At 40.1% G+C, this 17,232-nt stretch overlaps 1 protein-coding gene across 12 annotated transcripts in view; it reads left to right on the top strand.

Annotated features, from left to right (window-relative positions):
• Positions 1-16,692, top strand: part of MPDZ (multiple PDZ domain crumbs cell polarity complex component) — a 162,116-nt gene extending 145,424 nt beyond the window's left edge. For all 12 annotated transcript variants that reach the window (XM_019415501.2, XM_019415498.2, XM_019415506.2 and 9 more), the window contains 12 exons: positions 2,067-2,212; positions 3,158-3,241; positions 3,432-3,625; positions 5,896-6,043; positions 6,904-6,990; positions 7,821-7,911; positions 8,816-8,859; positions 9,960-10,082; positions 11,301-11,405; positions 11,974-12,086; positions 13,311-13,434; positions 15,288-16,692. In XM_019415501.2, coding sequence (XP_019271046.2) covers positions 2,067-2,212; positions 3,158-3,241; positions 3,432-3,625; positions 5,896-6,043; positions 6,904-6,990; positions 7,821-7,911; positions 8,816-8,859; positions 9,960-10,082; positions 11,301-11,405; positions 11,974-12,086; positions 13,311-13,434; positions 15,288-15,434 — 1,406 coding nt within the window. In that variant the 3' untranslated portion in view covers positions 15,435-16,692. The remainder of the gene's footprint in view (positions 1-2,066; positions 2,213-3,157; positions 3,242-3,431; positions 3,626-5,895; positions 6,044-6,903; positions 6,991-7,820; positions 7,912-8,815; positions 8,860-9,959; positions 10,083-11,300; positions 11,406-11,973; positions 12,087-13,310; positions 13,435-15,287) is intronic.
• Positions 16,693-17,232: the final 540 nt, after the last annotated feature.

Genomic DNA, 17,232 nt, shown 5'->3' with positions numbered 1-17,232 from the left:
TGAGACTGGTGTGTGCCATTAAAATGCCAATGTGGCATATTGAGGCAAATCCTTCCTTTAAGTTGCTTTTTGACAACAGTTCACTAACTTTTAAGTAAGACAGTAAATTTCAAGCTTTGCAACATTGAAAAAAGTACTTAAACACATAGGCGTTTTCTTTTTTTTAATATTTTTTAATTTGTTTTTGAGAGAGAGAGAGACAGCATGCAAGAGGGCATGGGACAGAGAGAGAGGGAGACACAGAATCCAAAGCAGGCTCCAGGCTCTGCGCTGTCAGCACAGAGCCCGATGCGGGGCTCGAACCCACAAATCGCAAGATCATGACCTGAGCCAAAGTCGGACGCTTAACTGACTGAGCCACCCAGGCACCCCCACGTAGGCGTTTTCTGTGATGGGAGAAGAAATCTTTTGGCCTCCAGTCTGAAACATTAACTTCTTTTGACAGGTATTTAGGGAAACAGCAATTTTTAAAACATATGTAATATAGTTAGATAAAAAAAAAAAATCTTAAAGTAATACATATGTGATGAAGGTAATCCTTTATTTAGAAAGACTGGGTAATTCACTGAAATGTTAAAAGGTTTTACAAAAATTTTCTCATTTTTCAATTTTATGTCAATCTGTAAGTAGCACTGTCTATAAAAATATGAAATGCTAAATGAAAATGTAACATAAAAGAAAACATCTTACACCTACTCTTACCATTTCAGGAGCAAGAATTAGTGTGTTTCCGATTTCTAAAAAGAGCCTCTTGTCTTAAACTACTCATTGAGTATCTTAACTTTTTAATTTTTTTAATTTTATTTAAAAAAATTTTTTAACATTTATTTATTTTTTGAGGTACAGAGACAGAGCAAGAGTGGGGGAGAGGCAGAGAGAGGGAGTCACAGATTCCAAAGCAGGCTCCAGGCTCTGAGTTGTCACCACAGAGCCTGATGTGGGGCTCGAACTCACGAACCATGAGATTGTGACCTGAGCCAAAGTCAGATGCTTAACTGACTGAGCCACCCAGGCACCCCTCTTAACTTCTTCAAAACATCACATTTGCTGTATGCTCTTTGGGATATCATAAAACATATGATATGAAGACTATCATAAAACAACGTGTGAAATTATATTCTCCTTGTTTTTTCCTGATCTGTTCTTATGTCTTTAGTCCTGAGCATATATGAACCAGGATTTAATATCTGAGTTTGTAAAACATCACGTGAGACACACAAAGAACGAAACTGCTTGTGGGGGTGGGGGTCCCCTGACGTTTTATAAACTCAGATAGTAAATCCTGGGGCATGTAGACACAGATCTGATTACATAAGAAGAGATGCTCTAGGAGACGAAGAAAAGGAAAACCAAAACAAAAGCATAAAAAGCCCTGAAATGCGGGCACCATGATTAGAATTATTGATGTGCTTTGTGTTTTCTGGTCTTCTCAGAATGTGTTTTTAGTTTACTGCCACATATCACAGTTCTGAGTTTTACAAATCATAATTTCATGAGAAGGTTTTTTGGCTCTAGTGAAATGTCGACTATCAACATGACACTAGAGGTTCAGTTCAACTCTCTGTTCTTGGGCTTTTATGCATATTATCTCGAGCGATTTAGAAAATACACAATAGTGCAGAAAGTAACTTGGCACCCACCAGCCTAATTAATGATGATGTAATCATTTTGTTTGATTTTTTTTTTTTTGACGTTTTTATTTTTTATTTTTGAGACAGAGCGTGAATGGGGGAGGGGCAGAGAGAGAGGGAGACACAGAATCAGAAGCAGGCTCCAGGCTCTGAGCCATCAGCCCAGAGCCCGATGCGGGGCTCGAACTCACAGACTGTGAGATCGTGACCTGAGCTGAAGTCGGACGCTCAACCGACTGAGCCACCCAGGAGCCCCTGATTTTTTTTTTTTTTAAATATAACTAAAAGATTAAGATAAATTTGACGTTTTGCTGTCCCAAATCTTGGGCCCTTTTTCTTTTCCATCCCCCAAAGGCAACCAGTGTGGTGAGTTTGCTGTTTATACCATCTAATCAATTTGTATCTTACTTCATTTCATGTTTAATTTATTTTTAGGTACAAGCAGATCGTCAACACCAGCAATCTTTGCTTCTGATCCTGCAACCTGCCCCATTATCCCAGGCTGTGAAACAACAATTGAGATTTCCAAAGGGCGAACAGGGCTGGGCCTGAGCATTGTTGGAGGGTCCGACACTCTGCTGGTGAGGACACTCAGATACACAGAGATTCTTCGGTTACTCAGGCAACCTCAGTGCACCTGAGAGATCACTGTCCGGGAGGTTTTTATCAGTTCTATTAAATGAAATATAAAGGCTTAGAAAAATGCATCATTCACTGTTGTTTTCATTTGTAGAGCAAATACCAGAAATTTAGTACTGGGATTTGTATTTGAGGAAGTGAATACCGACTCACTAAGATAGTTACACTCGCGATCGTGACTTTCAGGTCAAAATAGGTCCATCAGTTTTCCAGTCTTTGCCGTACTTTAATTTCCTTTATTACTGATGGGATATGATTGGGTCAGTCCCATACTGAGGAGTTTGAAAAGTCGTGAACAACATTTTCTAAAGGTCAAAAATCTTCTAAAATCTAGTAATTGCGTTTGTGGATAGGAAAGATGATGTATATCTATCATTTTCATTTGCAGATAGGAAAGGTGATATCTATCTATTATATATACATATGTATGATTTATATGTTTCATAATTTTTTTTCTTTTTTTTTTAATGTTTACTTACTTTTGAGAGACAGAGTAAGAGCGGGGGAGGGGCAGGGAGAGAGGGAGACACAGAATTTGAAGCAGGCTCCAGGCTCTGGTCTGTCAGCCCAGAGCCTGACATGGGGCTCAAACCCACTAACTATGAGATCATGACCTGAGCCGAAGTTGGACACTTAACCAGCTGAGTCACCCAGGCGCCCCCATAATTTTTTTCTTTAAACCTCCCTATCATTGGAAAAAATAGATAAATATAAACTTCCTTGAAAATCACATTACACGTTTCTTTGAAATTTGATATGACTCACTCTGGATCCAGTGAGTATAGAACCCTTAGCATTATCTTTGAAAGTACAGTGTGTTTTCCTTTTATTTTTGCTCATCAGTCCTAGGGAGAATGGGATAAAGCATATTTTGTTTGGGCCCTTAGGGTGCCATTATTATCCATGAAGTTTATGAAGAAGGAGCAGCATGTAAAGACGGGAGACTCTGGGCTGGAGATCAGATTTTAGAGGTACAGAATACCTTTATAATTAACAAAGAAAGAGCTATTCTGGGGAGGGTGGTCTCTGTTTCTTTCACTTCCTCTTTCCTCCTCCTCTCGTCTCCCCCTCATCAGCCCCCCCCCCCCCCCCCCCCCCCCCGTTCTTGCTTTTTCTTTATTTGACTCACCCGGGTCCTCACAGTGTCCTGTGTCTGTCCAGGTGAATGGAATTGACTTGAGAAAGGCCACACATGATGAAGCAATAAATGTCCTGAGACAGACGCCACACAGAGTACGCCTGACGCTGTATAGAGATGAGGCCCCCTACAAGGAGGAACATGTGTGTGATACCCTCACTATTGAGCTGCACAAGAAGCCGGGGAAAGGCCTGGGATTAAGTATTGTTGGGAAAAGGTATGACCGACGAGGGCAAACCCAGTGACCTTTCGGAAATGATTGAATGTCACTTCTTTTAAAGAGTATTAACAGTAGTAGACTCTCTCCCAGGCGCTGGTGTTCCGTAGGCAGCTGCTATCAGCCCATTCAGTAACGGAGCACCAAACGACCTCACTTTTGAACTTTTTAAGTTAGTACTTTGGGGGATTTTGAAGGTACTAGACAAAAAGACGTTTGGTATTTCTTGAGTACCTGCTGTGTGCCAGGGAAGACATTAGGTTCTGGGGAACAAAGTTAAATAAGATATGGTTCCTGGTCTCAAAAAACTCACAGTTTGGTAAATGAGAGTTAAATATGTTCCTGCAAAGAAGGATTCCATTGATGAGTGACCAAACCATATGGTGGGGGAGCTGTGGCAGCATAAAGGGACAAATGACTCTATTTGAGGAAGCAGATTAGAGAAACTGCTCAGAAAAGAGGTGCCGGAGCTGAGGCTGAAAGTGATAAGTGATAGTCTGTGTGCAGGGAGTGGAGGATATTCTAGGGAGGACTGGCTTGAGCAGAAGCTTGCCATCAGAAGGGAACAGAAAGTAAGAGGCCAGGTGGTAAATTGGTGAATTCAGTACCTAATTTATTTAAATATTTATAGATAAGTATCAACCAATTCATAATCCAGTAAATTCCAACACCTTTATGCTAAAGATAGCAAAGCCAGAGGATCAGATGGGGAAATGGTGCATTTGAGGTTCTGACCTTGACAAGAAGTTACGTGACTGCACTTTCACACTGCACATTTCTACTTACGGTTATGTTTTATGTCAGCAAGAAAATGCTGGTAGTTTTGTAGTTTTATGAATGGAAGGCAGGTTGGAATAAGATTAGTATTAGTTCATTTTGCATAAATCCATCTTGCACGAAAGTTAGATTGTAAGAATAATCCATTTAAAATAAAAGACATCACAGGAGTGATACTTAAACAAATGGTTTCAGTTTAAGGTACACATTCACAATTTATTTTCTTTTTTTATGTTTCTATTTTATTTTTGAGAGAGAGACAGGGTGCGAGTAGGGGAGGGGCAGAGAGAGAGGGAGACACAGACTCCGAAGCAGGCTCCAGGCTCTGAGCTGGCAGCACAGAGCCTGATGTGGGGCTCGAACTCACGAACTATGAGATCGTGACCTGAGCGGAAGCCGGCTGCTTAAACGACTGAGCCGCCAGGTGCCCCAGCAGCCACTTATTTTATAGAACACTCGGCTGTTTGGATCTGCCGGTTTGCCTGCGGTTGCTCATGTGAGGGTAGGTCAGTCATCCTTGGCAGGAATATCACAGACGCGGAGCGTTGCCCCTCTCACAGCATCCCACCAGGGGGCTCATGATGTCTTTCTGCACTGGGGATGTTGATTTTGATCTCTTGGCTAAGGTGTTATGTTCCAGGCCTCTCCACTAGTAAGTTCTCCTTTCCCTTTATCATCAGTAAATATTCTTTGTGGAGCTGTTTTGAGACTTCAGGATTATCCAGTTTTTCATCCTGCTTTTGCCCATGAGTTTCATTGTCCATGAATGTTTTCTTGCCTGAATTAATTATTCCTATGATGTTTGCCAAAAGGTGATTCTTTTTTAATTTTTTTTTTTAATCTTTATTTATTTTTGAGAGAGACAGCGTGTGAGCAGGGGAGGAGCAGAGAGAGAGGGAGACACAATCCAAAGCAGGCTCCAGGCTCTGAGCTGTCAGCACAGAGCCCGACGCTGGGCTTGAACTCACAGACTGTGAGATCATGACCTGAGCCAAAGTCGGCCGCTTAACCGACTGAGCCATCCAGGTGCCCCGCTATTTATTTTCAATAATGTTAATGATGTTGATGATAATACCAACATATTTATGCTGCCACAGCTCAATATTCATTCAGGGCTTCATTATGATGTAGAAAGAGCAATAGACTTAGCACCCAAGAACTAACTCCTAAGTCCCATTCTTGCTAGTTAGTAACTGTGACCCATAAAATGAGAAAATAATAGTAGCCACTTCACCTCACACTATATAATTGTTGAAGAATAAATATGCTTATGAAACATACGTTTAATCCATGAAATACTATAAGACATAAGCTATTATTATCATAGAAAATAATTCTAATAATGTTGCCCCTGTGTTGCTGAAAACAAACTTTTAAAGTCATCAAACTAAAAGTCAAGTTTTTAGTTAAAAAATGTTCTCTTTTCAAAAAGTAAGCAGTACATTCCAGTGGCAGAAAAACAGTCATGTTCAAATTCAAAATTATGTTTGCAGAAGTGATAGTGGAGTATTTGTATCCGACATTGTCAAAGGAGGGATTGCAGACGCTGACGGGAGACTGGTGCAGGGGGACCAGATTTTAACGGTGAATGGAGAAGATGTCCGTGATGCCACCCAGGAAGCTGTGGCTGCTTTGCTGAAGGTAAACCTCAGAGGCCAACAGTGAGTATGCGGGGCATGGGGGAAGGAGGGCGAACTAATTGGGCTACCACGGTCAAATAAGCACTGAATTCTCTTTATTTAAAATGTTGTCTCAAATGAGACACATTCTTAGTGGCAATTTCTGAACAGTCTGTAATAGTGCTTTATTATATAATGTCTTTTCTGTTATTAAATGTCACAGAAAAGCCTTGTCAAGGTTGACATCCATTAAGGTCACATAGCTAGTGAATCACAGTAGGATTTAAACCAGTGCGTCTACCTCCAGAAGCCCAGGATCTCAGACACCTCATTGTGCTTGCACATTAGACTACATGGTGTCTTTTGCACGCCTATGATTTATTTGGCAAAGGTCACAGGGAAGTTGTCTTCATTCTTATTTTGTGTTTATAGCAGTGTGGCTCATTTCAGTGTTGTGTCATAGGTCTGTTCAGGTCCAGTGTGGCAGTAAAGAGTTTGCCCAGTTATCGATTAAGGACACAGTTGTTCTGTTGTTTCTGTTTTGTTTGTTAAGCCCTGGTTAGTTAGTACACTTGGCCTAGCTGAACCAGTAGGTTTCCTGCGTTGATGGCTTGATTCTCCGTTTCTCTCTTCCTCGGCAGAAACAGTCTCCATGTAAATCATGAGGTGGTGAGGCAGACACTGGGTGTTGCTGCTGCTTGCTGTTACTAGTTTTATGTTTTAGGAAAGTCTCTTTCCACAAAGCATTGGAGGCATCCTTGACTGTGGAAACCCCACAACGAGGGTGCCTTTCAAACACCTAGTCTTAAAGAATATTATGTACTGCTGACGATAAATGGAGCGTTTTAATTGAACTTTTTCATAAAACAACCACTCCCCTAGTGTTCCCTGGGCACGGTAACCTTGGAAGTCGGAAGAATCAAAGCAGGTCCATTCCATTCGGAGAGGAGGCCTTCTCAAAGCAGCCAGGTGGGTAGCTGTGGGATTCATCAGGGTGATGTGGTCTGCATGCCAAAAGGGACTTGGCGATGGCCCCGAAGGTGGGGCTGCCCAGGGGGGGCATACCCAGGCCTGGCCCTCTGGCCCCAGGAGTGAGGTGGGGAGTCTGAGGGGGGGGCACCTGCTGAGAGGGACAGGTAAACAAGGTGTGGCTCTTGAGTAGTTTGTAAGTCATTCTAAGGAACTTGATGTCAACAATTCTGCTTTTCTTTTCCCATAATTACATACGTTAACCAATTAGTGGATGTAAAGCCTACCAAGATGACACATATATAACAAACATTTATCGATATTCAGCGGAAAAACTCCCATTTAAGTTGAACAAACCACATTTGTTCATGACTCTCCTCAGTTGTCTTCTGATGACAGAAGCCCACTTCCATCACCGGTCCAGAAAGGCCCCTTCTTCACCTCCTCAGGACTACCATTCATCTCCAATTGACTGGCCCTGATTTTACAGTTTGCACAAGCCCCAGTCTATGTACAACATCCGTTTCCACCTAGAGAGGGTTCGCTTGAATGAGATTATGAAAATCCACTAAAATTTTAGTTGGGTTGGAATCTGCCTCATCTATTCTTTTAGCTTTCGTTTTTTATGCCACTAGGAAAATTCTTCTGTAATATGGAAAAAAATTAAAAGAAACTATTTAAAGTGCCCTTCTAATTATCAAATGCCACTGTTGTTTAAAAGGTATTTCTCTCTAGATGCATTAAAAAAGAATTGAATTCCGAAATAAGTGGTATTTATGCAGTATAATTACTTCCAAAACTTTCTAGAATAATTATTGTGTATTTCGTAGATGAGTGAAGGCAGCCTGTCATCATTCACTTTTCCACTTTCTGGATCCAGTACATCGGAGTCACTGGAAAGTAGTTTGAAGAAGAATGCATGTGAGATCGGTTTGATACTTTAAACATGAGTTACTGGTTTGAATTTTGGTAACCAACGCTGTTGGTTTTTTCCCCCTGTCTTGATTTACCTTTGAGCTCTCTTTCCCTAAATCATTCTGTGCACTAATACAGGTGCCAAGGTGTGCATCGACAAAAAATCTGAACAACGTGAAGCTGTGCCTTTGTTCTTTGGCAGCTTTTCCATTTGTTGTTTTGTTCTATGAGTTATGCTAAACATTAGAATCAGGATTCTGTAATTTTTTTCTTACTAAGAAGACTGGTGCATTTGATTTTCATTTCCTTTTTCTGTTTAACACCAATAATTCAGAAGATACCATTAAGTGAAGCCTTCTTTTCCATGAAGACCGCAAAATTTTGATTGAGAAAATTAGTATGATCCTCCTGTGTTTTAATTACATGAAACCATGATGCAGAGGGTTTTTTGGCTTGGAGCATTGGTTGAAAGTTGTTCAAATTGAAGAACTAACCATATGGCAGTCTCTGTTTGCAATGTGACTAATATTCTAGAAATTTAGCCACTTAGGTCCATGAATTCCTTTTAATGTATCCATGACTTTATTTTTCTCAGCTGTGCACATGTGTCTTTCTGTCCAAAGCTTATTCTGTCCTTGACTCATTCAAGGTGGATTATGCAGTTATATAATCAATGATTAAAATAAGAAAGAAGAAATGGGATGGTGTGCATATTTTTCCAACTGGAAAAATAAAGAGTCCCTATGTGAGATGGATTAAGTCATGTGTACTGGCAACTTTGAATACCCCCCTTTCAAAAAAAAAAAAAAAATAGTGTGTCTCATTTAGTCACATCCAGCTTCAGGCATTGACTAAAATTTAGTTGAACATAAAATAATTTAATAACCCTATTCTTTTTTCACCTTTACAGTGGCATCTGAAATACAGGGATTAAGGACAGTTGAAATAAAAAAGGTAATGGGGTGCCTGGGTGACTCAGTCTGTTAAGTGTCTGAATTCTGCTCAGGTCATGATCTTGCAGTTCATGGGTTCAAGTCCTGCATCGGGCTCTGTGCCAACAGCTTGGAGCCTGGAGCCTGCTTTGGATTCTGTGTCTCCCTCTCTCTCTGCCCCTCCCCCACTCACGCTCTGTCTCTGTCTCTCAAAAAAATACATAAACATTAAAAAAAATCTTTAAAAAGAAATGAAAAGGGTAACTTGGGGAAGAGAAAACAATATAAATTCTGTTGAAACTTCAGAGGCATCTGCATATATACTTTCCTATTAGCAGTCTTACTATTTTACCATGCCATCTGAAAAATTATGTCCGAAATACAGTGGAAAGTAGCACAATTCAGTCTTCACTGAATTTCCTGGTCACAGGACCTTGTTTGAAAATCTTTGTTGGCATATCCTGTATTACCCAAACTGGCATCCACTGAATCCCACACAAATGATCACTCCATCTCTCGCTTCTCATAAGTGAGCCTTGGCTTTCAACAGCTATTTCTTACTCTCATGAAACAGATTTCCCTGACCGCCATCCACAGAGAGAACATAAAACCAGCTACAATTTATTGAGCCTTTTCTATATGCTGAAAATTCTCATAGACACATCATGCTGTCACCATCTCATTTAATATTTTCTGCAGCCCTTTCTGAGGGGTGCTCTAATCTCCATTTCATCGGTGATGGCCTAGTTACTCATTAAGAGGGCTGAACTTCATCAGGGCCCAATATTTGTAAGTGTGGGTTCCTGGCTTTGAATGCAGACCTTTCTGATTCCAAAACTGGGGTCCTTCAGTTCACCAGTTTACCTGCTTTCTTTCCGTCACCCCATAATGATATGATTTTCATTTATTGTGTTTTAATTTCTTTCATTTCCTGCAAGGATGCTCATTTTCCTAAGTCATGCTAAGGACCCGTGTCACATGAAATAATGCAGCTTTCTTGAGCTTCATTTTCCTCACACCTCAAAGACCTAAGTGAACTGGATGATATTGTGCCAAAGAAACCAAACATCAATTTAAAATACCACATTGACCAAAAAAATATTTTAATCTCTTCCATGGCAGGGGCCTGCTGACTCCCTGGGAATCAGCATTGCTGGAGGAGTGGGCAGCCCTCTTGGTGATGTTCCCATATTTATTGCAATGATGCACCCAAATGGAGTGGCAGCTCAGACCCAAAAACTCAGAGTAAGTTCTACTAATTACCCTGGCGGCCCTCACAGAGCTGGCAGAAGTTTTTATAAACCCTTTGAGTCCTCCCAGCTGTGGCAGGCAGTTTTAAATGTCTGATTCTGCTTTTAAATCCACTAGTCCAGCCACAGGAGGGCTTGCTTGGAGTAAAAGGTGAAGAGAAGTAAGAGAGGAGAATTTCCCGCTGTATGCAAATTGACAAGTAAATGAGCTGGGAAGATTTACCGTCGTTTTTTACTTGTTTGAAGGTCTGTGAAAGAAGTTAAAAGAAAACAAAGTGTTTTCAGAATACCAGTATGAAGTGAAGTTTTTCCTTACACGTGTCACTGGCTCAAATGCCAATTTAACTTTATTAAATTGAAAACTATCACGTAGGTTGTGGTTGATCTTCAGTTTTGCAGAAGTTTACTATAAATGTGACCTACGTTGTAAAACCGTACAAAACTTGCTTCAAAGTTGAGGGATTATGCTAGCATAGAACACTGTGATGAAATTTACACTAAATGTCCAGCCCGAAAATTACGTGGATATTCCAGTAAAATCTGTGTGGCCTCGTGTCAGAAAGGGTCTCAAGACATAGCCACGTCTTAGTTTAAATAGTCTCTAAACTAGAAACGATGGAGTCTATTTTGATAACTACATTTGTGACTGACACTTAAAAATTGATGGTTGCACCCAGTGGAAAACTTTGCTGTGCAGGGCCGGGAGTGAATACTTTTGTCTTTGCGGGACAGATGGTCTCTGTTGCAGCCACTCATCTCTGCCCTGTGCAGACAACTGAGTAAGCATGTTCCACCCAGACTTTGTCCACCACAACAAGCAGTGGGCCACACTTGGCCCACGGGCCATTGTTTGCCAACTCCCGACTTAGAGACACAGCTAATGTGTAAATAATAATGTCCAAAGCAATTTTTTTAATTGATAGCAGATATTTTATTCTATAATAGGAAGCAGTGCCTCCTGAGGAGAAATGAAGGCAAGGGATGAGTGATTTTCCCCCTTGCCCCAGAGACTTCTAGAACTCAGTCATCATGTAGAGCTTCTTTTTATCATCACTCCTTCTTGAAATGATTGGGTTTCCTTGATTGTGTTTCAGTTGCTGGGAGCACTGTGTGTGTGATGTTCAAGGCAGAGAAGGAAATGACTGTTTAGGTCTCAGGGTCCCACTCTCCATGGCTGCCTTCGCAGATGTCTATTTTCTTTTCTCCCTTGCAGGTTGGGGACAGGATCGTCACTATCTGTGGCACATCCACTGAGGGGATGACTCATACCCAAGCAGTTAACTTACTGAAAAATGCCTCTGGCTCCATTGAGATGCAGGTAAGAGTTGGCATCCCGACCACTCTTCGCAGTGTGGTTAGCTTGACACATGAGCTTTCACAGTAAGGCGGTAAAACTGCTTAAATCTCCTGATGCTATTGTATTTAATATTTCCCTTGAACACAGATGATTACATCAAGCGTTCCAAGAAAGCATGTAAGAAACATTTTATCCTGATGCGTTTATTGCTTCATATTTTATATCTAAAGGGATATATGCAAGGCCTTAGTGGTAAACAGTTAATTGCTAGAATTTTAAGTGGTATGAGTGGCTTTGTAGTCTGAAGATCTTTAAAAAATAACTGCATATGAGACCACCTTTGGAAAACATCAAAAAAAAAAAAAACTTTGTAGAATTGAATTACTAAAGTATTTTTACTGTCAGCTGAAGAGGCCTCTGGACCTTGTGGAATTTATTTCTTTTCGGTTGAATATGAAGTTAACAGAAATGATTAAGTGGACATTAAAGTACACGTTTTAATCCAAAAGTTATTTTTGAAGAAAAATCACTGATGTGGCCCTGGCCACCTGAACGTGTGTTTCTGTCTCTCTCTTTCTCCCGTGTACAGGTAGTTGCTGGAGGAGACGTGAGTGTGGTCACGAGTCACCAGCAGGAGCCTGCTGGTTCCAGTATCCCTTTCACCGGGCTCACGTCAAGCGGTATATTTCAGGATGATTTAGGGTGAGCTCATGTTATGGTTTCTATGTCCCTACCACTCACCTCAAGGTGAAAAAATAGGAGATGAGTTTTTTAAATTGTCAGGTAATTATGGCATGGATTCAGTTTATCAAGCATAGGTACATAGCATGCCACTGCCCTGAGTTTTCTTTTGGGGGAGGGCGCATTTTATTCTTGATGTCACTACCCTGTGTGATATGGAACCGATCAAAGCTATCCCTTTTAAATTCCAATATTGCCAACTCATTTAATAAATGATCATTTTGATGAAAAAATTCACAGTTCCGGGGCTCCAGAACTGGGTGGCTCAGTCATTTGAGCGTCTGACTTCAGCTCGATTCATGATCTCGTGGTTCACGGGTTTGAACCCCACGTAGGGCTCTGTGCTGACAGCTCGGAGCCTGGAGCCTGCTTCAGATTCTGTGTCTCCCTCTCTCTCTGCCCCTTGCCTGCTCACGCTCTATCTCTGTCTCTCAAAAATAAATAAACTTAAAAAAATTTCACACTTCCCCCAACAAGTAGTCCAAAAGAATTAGAACATAAAGAGAGGGGAAGAAGGGTGCCTGGGTGGCTCAGTCAGCTGAGTGTCTGACCTCAGCTCAGTTCATGATCTCACAGTTCGTGAGTTTGAGCCCCGCATTGGGCTCTGTGCAGACCGCTCAGAGCCTGGAGCCTGCTTCGGATTCTGTGCCTTTCTCTCCTTCTGTCCCTCCCTTGCTTGCGCTCTGTCTCTGTCTCATAAATAAATAAACATTAAAGACAAAAATTTAAAAAAAAAAAAAAAGCAAGAGAGAGGGGGAGAGAGGAACATCTTAAAGTCTTTTAAATAATTTGATGCAGCCTCTACATTGTTAGAAATCGATTTTTTTCTCTGAGCTTGGGAATACTGATGTTTATGCCTTTTCCATGATAGCCATCTTCCTTTAAATAAATGGGAAAAAGAATGTGCATGCATGCAGGGGGATCATGTCATGAACATGTTAGTGTAAGGGAACTTTAGATGAGTAATAGAATTAGGGTGTGTTAAGTAGGATTTTGGCAGATTATGTAAATTTAAAATACTGAGACCGGCATGCACTGACAGTTTAAGCATCCCCAAAATACCGCAATATACTCGTCAGTAGCACAGAGAATTTTCCTGGTTCTAGGTGGATGTCAGATAATCCATAACTTACAGATTTGATTTTGAAAATCCGAAAACCCTTTTTTTCCTTCCATTTGCTGTAGGCCTCCTCAGTGTAAATCTATTACACTAGACCGAGGACCAGATGGCTTAGGCTTCAGTATAGTAGGAGGATATGGCAGCCCTCATGGAGACTTACCCATTTATGTTAAAACAGTGTTTGCGAAGGTAAGCTTGCGAATGTCAACCTCCCCCTTCCCCCCTAAACATTCATTAATAGTGGTCAGCAGCTGGCTTATTAGTTTATGGCCTGAGGTAACGCCAAATGGTTAACAGTTGATCATTTTCTTTTGGAACTCCCTTCAGGAACAGGTCATTAAATATTTTTGTCCAATTTGAGGCTTAGTTATGTTTAAAGGAAAAGAGGCTCAAATTGAAATTCCATGGGAACTCTTGACAACATGCAATAAAATTATTAATGAACTTTAGTTAGACAGTAAGACCTGATTTTTTTGTCCTTTGAAAACAGGTCGCCTATGATTGAATGTCTTTTGAAAATGGGACATTTTAAATATGTATGCTGTAGAGGGCTGGCATTTATTTTTCTTTGCATTTTTTTTGTTGTGAAATACTAAATAGACACAGGAAAGTACATAAAATAGCTACACAGATTCACTAATATCTAACAGGGCATTTATTCTGTAGTTTAATTTTATTGAATAAAATAGATAACAACTAAAAAAATTGCAGAGTATCCAGAAGCTATATCATCTACAGTAAATCAGCTATTTGTAGCCCGGGGACTCGATTTCGTAAAAAAATTTATATAGTTGTATATACAGTAAGTGTTCTAATTTAAAGATGTTGAGAATAAGTTTATCACAACATTGGTGCTGTTTAACATAATCCAAACCCACATAATTATTATTAATTCGTTCTTGAGACATTTTCTTCAGGAGCTACAAAATTGGACATAATTTCCTATGGAGAAAATCTGGAATCTCAGGATTTTACAGTGCAAAGGAACAGTCCTTATGGGCAACCTATTGAACAGTTTGATGCTGCTTTAGGTTAGCGCTATAGTCCTTTAAAGTGCCTACATGTGGAGGTTTTATTCCATTATTTTGAAAAAGAATTATTATTTTTAACCAATTTAAAGTGCTGTATCTACAGCAACCTAGTTATAGGCTTAATTTACGAGATTTTTTTAAAAGCCATTGGTATGTCCAAAAATACAAACAGCATTTGTCAGTGAATAGAAGACTCATGCAGTCCTTTTCCTCAGCCTGGGAACAATTTATTTAAGGCATGCTAGTTAGAACATATTTTAAGAATTTCATCATTATGGATTCCTCATTAACTTTTCCATATTTTTAATCTTATATTTAATTGCATAATTGCCTACTGTAAGCATGCCTTAAGATGGGATTCTTTTTCAAACGGCAGTGTCTGTGTTTCATCTTAATCATTTAAGGCCCAGAAGAAATGCGAAGACTGCACATACCCTCAGGAAGTAAAGAACCAGCAGCTTGAGCGGCCTATTCAAAGCCCCAGAAAGAATTACATTTAGAATTAGTAGGACTTGCATCCTGCCTAGTCCTTGTCAACATGCATACGGGCTTTCTGCTCCTGTAGACCTTTGGGCTCCGTGGCCTGATGCCCTTGTCCTGTAAAGCTGCTTTTGTTCGTATCTAATCCTTTGTCGTCTTCTGTAGGCCTTCTTGACAGGATGAAAAATCCTGGATTCTATGAAATCATTGCTGCCAGGCAGATTCCCAAATATTCTTTATTAATTTGATTTCCCACCAACTGCTGTGCTGAACAGCCAAAAACCATCCAACTAATCTGTTGACTGCTAAATTCTCTCTAAAATTGGAATCTCAGTGTTAAAACCATGCAGGAGCAAGACCTCCTTTGTGTATGTTCATCATTGCTTAATGGCTGTGCAGCGCCCATGGAGCTTCGAGAGCAATGTGTGTGTACATGCAGAGCAATTTACATTCTTGTTTAGATCTTTTTCTGTTGTGTAGCTGCGAGGCAGCATTTTTTGAGAAGCAAACAAGTCTGCTTTATAATTGCAGGGAGCAGCGTCGGAAGATGGGCGTCTCAAAAGGGGTGATCAGATCATTGCTGTCAATGGCCAGAGTCTGGAAGGGGTGACCCATGAAGAAGCTGTTGCCATCCTTAAGCGGACAAAAGGAACTGTCACCTTGATGGTTCTCTCCTGACTGTACTGCAGAGTTGAGCCAACTCAACCAACCCCTCGCTCACCTCCCACACCGTGGAGAGAATGGGTCTTGTGGACACCTTTCCCCGTGCGGTCTTCAGCAGGCTCTTCAAAACTCTGGGTGGGGGAAGTACCATCTAAATTTGTTTTTCTCGTGTGGAAATGATTCTCTTACCACCTAGTGTCATTTTGCCTTTCTCCTTGGATCTTGTGAACGTACACTTAAAGAGAAGGACTGTGTGCATAGGTAAATCCAGCCTTTCTTTGTAAAGATGTCTGACGACTTGTCATCACATGTACAGAAAATGCGATACGCTGAACTGGTTAGTAGAGAAAAAAATAGTCTAAAGCTAACCTAAGAGAAATGGCTTTAATAAATTAGGGTAAGAATGAAAATATAAAATAAAGAAGAAATCTCAAGTGTCATAAAAAATGCGTCATTTTGTCAGTCCAACTCCTCTCCCCATTGCTAAATAAAAAAGGAAATTAAACAGTTTTTCCATTGAAAAATCTTTAAAAATACTCTCAGTAGTTACAATATTGAATATTATAGAAAAATGGCATCTCCTCACCTTTAAAATACACATATACATTTTATCCTAAAATGGGTTTCTAAGGTTGAGTAAATAGCAGTTAAATGAAGCAGTATCCCTAAGTTTGTAAAGAAAATGTTTGATGCAAATCTTGATGTTCATTTTTATTTTTGACCTGTGATAAAATATTTTCATGTTTCTGTAAGTACAGTGGTGATGCCACCCACTATTGACTGTAGTTTCTCTAGAACGCGGCCAAGCTGACCACGGAGGAACGTAGACGTCTCTCAGAATCTTTAATGCTGGTTTTAACCGATGCAACACTAAAAATGTGTTAGCGCGCTGTGCAATTGGTTTTCAATTACTATTAATCTTAATGACAGAGAAAAAAGCAATGTGTTAGTAATTATTTTGGTTGTGTGCCATTAGTAAATTGATAGAAAAATTAAGGGGATTAACATAACTTCATTTCGTTGCCTTATATTAACATCTTATAATACAATAGTTTAAGACTAAGGGAAACAGATGGAGCTGTTTATTGAGACAACTGGTGAGGAATTATCATGTGTTCATTCCCATTTTAGAGCGTGAAACTCCTACATTAGAATATATGAAGTCACTTTAAATATTATCTATATTTGTAACAGAAGTAGTGTACAGATATTTTATTACAGCACTTTTGTGTAAATGCAGAATTGGAGTGAATAAATAAGAAGTTTCATGGTGCACGAAGAAAGAAACAGGCGTAGTTTTTGTCTGTTCTTTTTACTGGGAAAAAGCTTATTATATTGTTCAAGATTTACAATTTAAAATTGGTTTTTATCCTGTCTAACTGAACATATGGTGTCCATAGTTACAATCAGAGGAAGTTTGGACAACATCATTATGAAAAGCCCCATGTTTTTTACATCCAGAATTTTTACTAATACTGCAGATCCATAGACTCCTCCCGGAGCGGTGGAAGACAGACAGCATGGTGGAAAGAGACGTGTCCTGCCTCTGTATTTTTTCTGAGGTGCTGTATTAATGTGGTAATACTATAAATTGTTCTTGGGGATAGTCACGAGCTAAAGTGAGTTCAGATGGAAAAAGTCCTAATGGAAGTTATTTATATTAATAGACATGAAAAGTCTGGTTGAACACTGAGGAAGGAATTGAGGAACGTCTGTTCTGCTAGTTCTGTCCCCAGTTAGCTAATGAACGTGTGCATTCTGTCTGACTCACCTTATCTGTAAAACGATGGGTTATCTTATCTCAAAGCGTGCA

Source organism: Panthera pardus, unplaced genomic scaffold (genome assembly GCF_024362965.1).
Source record: "Panthera pardus isolate Hobbes unplaced genomic scaffold, ASM2436296v1 HiC_scaffold_20, whole genome shotgun sequence".
Taxonomy (NCBI): Eukaryota; Metazoa; Chordata; class Mammalia; order Carnivora; family Felidae; genus Panthera; species Panthera pardus.
Note: the sequence above shows the minus strand (reverse complement) of the source record. Positions and strands in the feature narration are given on the sequence as shown.